This window comes from Solanum lycopersicum, chromosome 1, assembly GCF_036512215.1.
Source record: "Solanum lycopersicum chromosome 1, SLM_r2.1".
Classification (NCBI taxonomy): Eukaryota; Viridiplantae; Streptophyta; class Magnoliopsida; order Solanales; family Solanaceae; genus Solanum; species Solanum lycopersicum.
In genome coordinates this window covers 61,429,766-61,435,474 of record NC_090800.1, presented here as the reverse complement: position 1 = coordinate 61,435,474, position 5,709 = coordinate 61,429,766, and the positions used below count along the sequence as shown (strand labels likewise).

Here is a 5,709-nt window from a genome sequence, read left to right as displayed (position 1 = left end):
TATTCATACTTTCACTTCTTTGAGTTGTTGACATTCCGACACAAAAAGTAGTTCGCACATATGCTGGAATCCATTTCTCGCGAACGATGTATATCTTACGCAACCAAATATGCTCTTCTAAATTGTACATTTTCATTATATCGATCCAAGCAATTTCAAATTCCTCAGGAGTTGTTGTACAATGTAAACACTTACTAAACTTATTTTTAAAATCATCAAATGCATGAAAAACATGACTTAGATATTCAGGAATCTTCTTCTCAATGTGCCACATACAAAAATGGTGTGCACTATTCGGGAACACCTTTGCAACTGCATTTGTTATTGCAGCATCTTGATCTGTGATTATTGTACGAGGGGAAATACCAAACATTGCCTCTTGCCAAGTATGAAGTAACCACTGAAAAGTTTCTTCCGTTTCATCCCAAAGAAGAGAACATCCAAATAAAATGGATTAGTGATGGTTATTAACTCCGGTAAATGGAACAAAAGGCATCTTATATTTATTTGTCAAGTATGTAGGATCAAATAGGACAACATCTCCAAAATTCTTGTAAGCTATCCTAGACCTAGCATCTACCCAAAAACAATTAGCTAAATGACCCTCCACATCCATTTGTATTGCATAAAAGAATCCTGGGCTATCAGATTGTCGCTTTTGAAAGTATTTCAACATCAATTGTGCATCTCCTTTCTCAAGACAATTTTGCCTTTTAGTGCTCAAATAATTCTGAATATCTCGTCCAGTTATATTGAGATTCTCTATGCCTCCCGCCTGAGTAGTTAACACTGATGCGATTTTACTTGGACGAATACCAGAATTATTTAAGAGATCAATAAGATTTTTTTGAGCCTCTGATTTTTTTCTTTTTGATCGCAAGAATTTCTGACTATTAGGAGAAGCAAGTTCATGATTATGATTCAAGACAAGCCTAGCTATAACCCACTTTTCTTCTTCTTTCTTTGACATATATATCATCACTTTGCACCTCTCTCTAGTCTCATCTCGTTGCTTATTACTCTCAAGACATTTTTTTGAACGAAATCCTTCTTTTGAACAAACAAACTCTTGACCAATAATGGATTTATCTTTTCTTGATCTACTAATTCGATTTTTGCGCACACTAAAACCATTACGATGAGCATAATCAAGATAAAATTTAAATCCAGTATCAAGTGATTGAAATTCCATACCGATGTAAGGCTCTCTTAATTCTTGCTCACCTAGTTGAGGAACAAAAGATACAACTGCATTCATGTTGCTTTCTATATCCTCCAAGGAATCTTCAATTCCTTCTGCATTTTGCTCTTCTAAATTAGAGATTTCAAAAGTTTCCTGCAATACACAATTATTAGATATTAGACTGATAGGGTAAGTTAGCTTTAAAATTTTAAATATTTTTCATGGCTAATGTATTGAACTTCTTCAATTTGCTAAAAAGTTCTTAAAGGTATTCTTTAAATATCTTCATCACTACAAAACATAAATTTCTTCATACATTAAAACAAGAATATTTCTTTGAAACGTTTATTCACACAACTATTGTTGGTTGTGCCTCTACCATCTTAAAAAAATTTCTTAGGAAGAAAAAAAGTTAGGAAAGAAATACGGGATTTTCTTTTTATACTTCCCCAATTTTCTCCCGCCTAATCCACTCCATTCGGCGATGAATAATGATTGGCCTTACCATTCGGCGACCATATGTTTCTCAGACAATTTCGTCAACTGGTTTCAGAATTGAAGTATTTCCCTTAGAAATATGACTGCACTCAAGTATGTTATCTCACTTATTGAGCATTTTTATTCTTCCATCAAGCAATTATTATGTGTTGCTTTTCTGTTTTCACTTCAGACTAATAGTTCACTTTAAAGTTCTTATAATTTATGGCTCAAGTTTAGTAATAGGTGGAAATTCTAGAGCTTTGTGAGAGTGTAATTATTCTTCACACTCTTCTAATGGTACTAATATTTTAATGATTAGGTTAGTCAGTTTACCTGTGTACAGGATTTATCTTCTTCCCCTTGTTCTACGTATATCTTTCAAGCTAAGTTAAAAAATGGACCATTTAGAATTGCTTGCATTTCTTGTAGATTGTTGGCATTATCCTTTTTGTTAGTATCTCCCATTTGAGATGTCATGGTTTATGAAGTGTCTCACTTTGTTTCTTTGAGAGTTATGCTTGTTTTGAAAGGGTATATAATATACAAATATCTATGTGAATGTTACATGAATTACGTATAGAGGATAGCATATATGTTGCCTAAATCCTCAATCCTTACTAACAAAGATGTGAAATCTTTACTAAGAATAAAAGAAATAATTTGGTTTTGATTATCGGAATTAAAATAATATGCACAGTGATTATGCATATTTTTTTACAATCACGAGTAATATTTTATGATTGTATAAAAATGAGAAAACAATTACTAAATTAAAAAAAAAAGTATAGCAGAGGCATTTTTCTTACCATACAAGTTAATAATTAGAGTTGTTCTCATGATACCACTTTTGTAGTATTAAGATTTTAAATATTCCTCACGGGCACAATATAGCCACAAGCATGTTATTGCTTCTTTAGGTAACAATAGACCTTACCCCTAGAGTGTAGACATTGTTTTAAATAAACCTTTGTCTCAAGTAAAATCAACGCTTCTTAAGAGAAGCAACGAGTTTCTCCCCTCTTTCTACTTTCTGATTATAAGGTTATCGTAGGAAAATTGAATTGAAAGTATAAGGTAGATACAAATGTTTATCGGTTTGATTTTATTTATTTATTTTGAGCACCAGATTAAATGAGGTAACGACAGACATGTTTTGACATTGTAATGCATAGATAAAACTGCAAAATGGAAAAAGAGAAGGAGACAAAAATCTTTTAGGAAGTATTGTTAAGTACTATTACCTCTGTTTGACATTATATTATAAGAAAGTGATAAAAAAAATCTAAAGAAAAGGCTTCTGAGACACTGAATACACAAGCTTTAGGTGGAAAATATTTGAATTTTAATAAAAAAATGTTGCAGTTTGCAAGGCTTATTAAATCGAGACAGATAGCTTGTATCAAATAGTGTACCAGTTGCTTTTTTCGGTATATCATTCAATGCATAGTAAGTAAAAGAGAAAAAAATTCAAAGCAAGGAAGATCATAGTACAACAGATATTGACAAAGAGAAATAAAGTCTTTATTATTTATGGGATCTAAAGGTAAACTCAACCATGACTATGAAAAAGGGAGAAAACTGAAGTGAGCGTCAATTATTGAGTCTTTCCATCAGTATCTCTTGAGTTTGCAAAGTGGTCATTTTATTGTGTGACTTAACCTACTAGAAGAAGGTATCAATTATATGGATGCAAATTTTCTAAGAGGTAAGCTATGTATTGAATGTTTCCTTCACAGTTGCATCAATTCATTGTTCACTTTTGTATACATTCAAGCCTACTAGTTCCTCTGTTTGACATTGCAATACAGGAAAGAAGAAGCAAAAGTGCAGCTGCATTAGTAGACTTGTGTAATGGTCTCGAAAAGCCTACACTCTATTGTTTATGTTCTCTAATTTCCTTTTCCCATTTGCTTTTCCCCTTTTATATTACGAAGAGAAACATAGGATTATCATGTGTAATTAAAGTGGACGTTGTGCCGTTCTGCTACTTCATACGTCATTGATCATCTGTGGATGGTGACAAATTCTTTCTAGATCGTAGCAAACCCGAAAAAGAGAACTACGAGTGTAGAGGAATAAATTAGTTATAAATCCACAATGTTTTATATATTCAAGATCATTTTCTGGAGGATTGAGATCGGCTATTTGATTTAATTTCAATTGCTTTCTGTTGTATAGTTGAGACCATTTCTCACATCTTGCTTTCTATGTTATTTTGAAAAATTGATTTGTCGTTGCTAATAAATGTCAGCATTTACATAGAGACGATGGGGTTCTCAAGTTAATTAAGTTTCCTTTTAAATTCTAAAAGTAGGAGTTAACATATCTACTAGTGTAATAAAATTGTAGAAATTTACTTTATGGGCATATAATATAATAACAATAAAATAAAGAAAATGAAAACTATTACCAATGTATTTTTATTCCATTAGTAGTCATCAAAACTAAATTCAAGTTCTCTACTTCTAACATCGGCATAGGACTTTTATCGACTTTGAACTGCTTCAATAAGACAACCCTTCACCGTAGCCTTATGCACTATCTAGCCCTATCGAAATGTTGAGACACCTAAACCTCCTACCAGAAAGAGCCTAGGAGACACTGTGATACTAGAATGATAGATAGTATCATAAGCAAACTCAATCAATGACAAATGATCATCTCAATTACCCTTGAAATCAATCACACAATCTCTCAACACATCTTTCAAAGTCTTATTAGTAAGCTAGACTTGTCTTTTGGTCTGAAGATGCATTGTCATGATAAACTTCACTTGGGTACCAAGACCTATATGAAACGTCCTAAAAAACTAGAACAACGATTTGAGATAATGGACAAGGGTGGTACTCCACACAAATAACTTGGCATACTCCACAACTGAAAATGAAGTGTTTACAAGAAGAAAATGAGTGGATTTCATCATTCGATCCATAATAACCCAAATCGAGTCAAACTAACAACGAGTATGAGGTAAGCCCATAATAAAGTCCATATTCATGTTTTCTTACTTCCTGGTAGGAATACTAATATCTTGAGTCAAACTAGTGGGTTTTGATACTCAACTTTCACTTGTTTAAAATTCATACATTTACCGACAAGTTCTACAATATCTTCGTCATACAGTTTCACCAATAAGCCTGCTACAAATCACTGTACATCTTTAGCGATTGAGGGAATGAATAGAATACCGAGAATTAAGGGATTCTATCAAAACATGAATTCTCAACTAAACAACATTTGGAGCATATAGTCGACCTTGGTATCAAGAATAAGTATCCCCTTCCGAGGATTGATGATCTTTTTGTCCAACTTCAGGGTCCCACTTGCTTTTCAAAGATAAACCTCAAATCTAACTATCATTAGTTGAAAATAGGAGAAAGTGACACTGTGAAGACATCATTCAGGACCCGATATGGTATAGTTTCTTGTTACGTACATTGGATTTACTAATGCTCTTGCAACGTTCATGGATCTGATGAATAAAGTGTTTAAGTTGTATCTTGATAGGTTTGTCATCGTATTTTATTGATGACATTGATTTAATATAGGTTTGAGAAGGATCATGCTAGTCATCTTAGAATAATACTCCAAACTCTTAAGGAAAGAGAGTTGTATGTCAAATTTACTAAGTGAGAGTTTTGGCTTAAATATGTGGGATTCTAGGACACATTGTATCTGTAGAAGGGATTCGAGTTGATACCCAAAAGATTGTAGTAGTGTAGAATTGGTTAGACCCACTTCTCAAAATGATATTGTGATATTAATTCTCATTTATTCATTTATTGTAATGCAAAGAACACAAAGTTAAATATGTTACAAAGAGAATAAATTTTTCGTTCTAAAACAAAAACAAGAGTTTCTGTAGAATGTGATGTAATGTCCTTAAATGCCATTTACATTCACAATGCATTATCAAATTAACTCTTGACTCTAAAATAGCTCCGATAGAAATTTCCTACATAAATAGTGCCTTTGTGAAAGCTAAAGAAAATGACACTACCAACATAAATAAAAAGAAGAGAAAAACATTTTCCTCCCTGTTCTTA

The 5,709-nt window shown here is 32.5% G+C and overlaps 1 protein-coding gene and 1 long non-coding RNA gene across 2 annotated transcripts; one reads left to right on the top strand and one right to left on the bottom strand.

Annotated features, from left to right (window-relative positions):
• Positions 1-454: 454 nt before the first annotated feature.
• Positions 455-1,691, bottom strand: LOC112940677 (protein FAR1-RELATED SEQUENCE 5-like). The gene is made up of 2 exons (XM_026028937.2): positions 1,629-1,691; positions 455-1,336 (listed from the first exon to the last, which is right to left on the bottom strand). The coding sequence occupies exons 1-2, from the start codon at positions 1,689-1,691 to the stop codon at positions 455-457; spliced, it is 945 nt and encodes a 314-aa protein (XP_025884722.2).
• A 1,497-nt stretch (positions 1,692-3,188) lies between these two features.
• Positions 3,189-3,798, top strand: LOC138340849 (uncharacterized). The gene is made up of 2 exons (XR_011213693.1): positions 3,189-3,368; positions 3,472-3,798. It is a non-coding gene; the product is annotated as an uncharacterized lncRNA (long non-coding RNA).
• Positions 3,799-5,709: the final 1,911 nt, after the last annotated feature.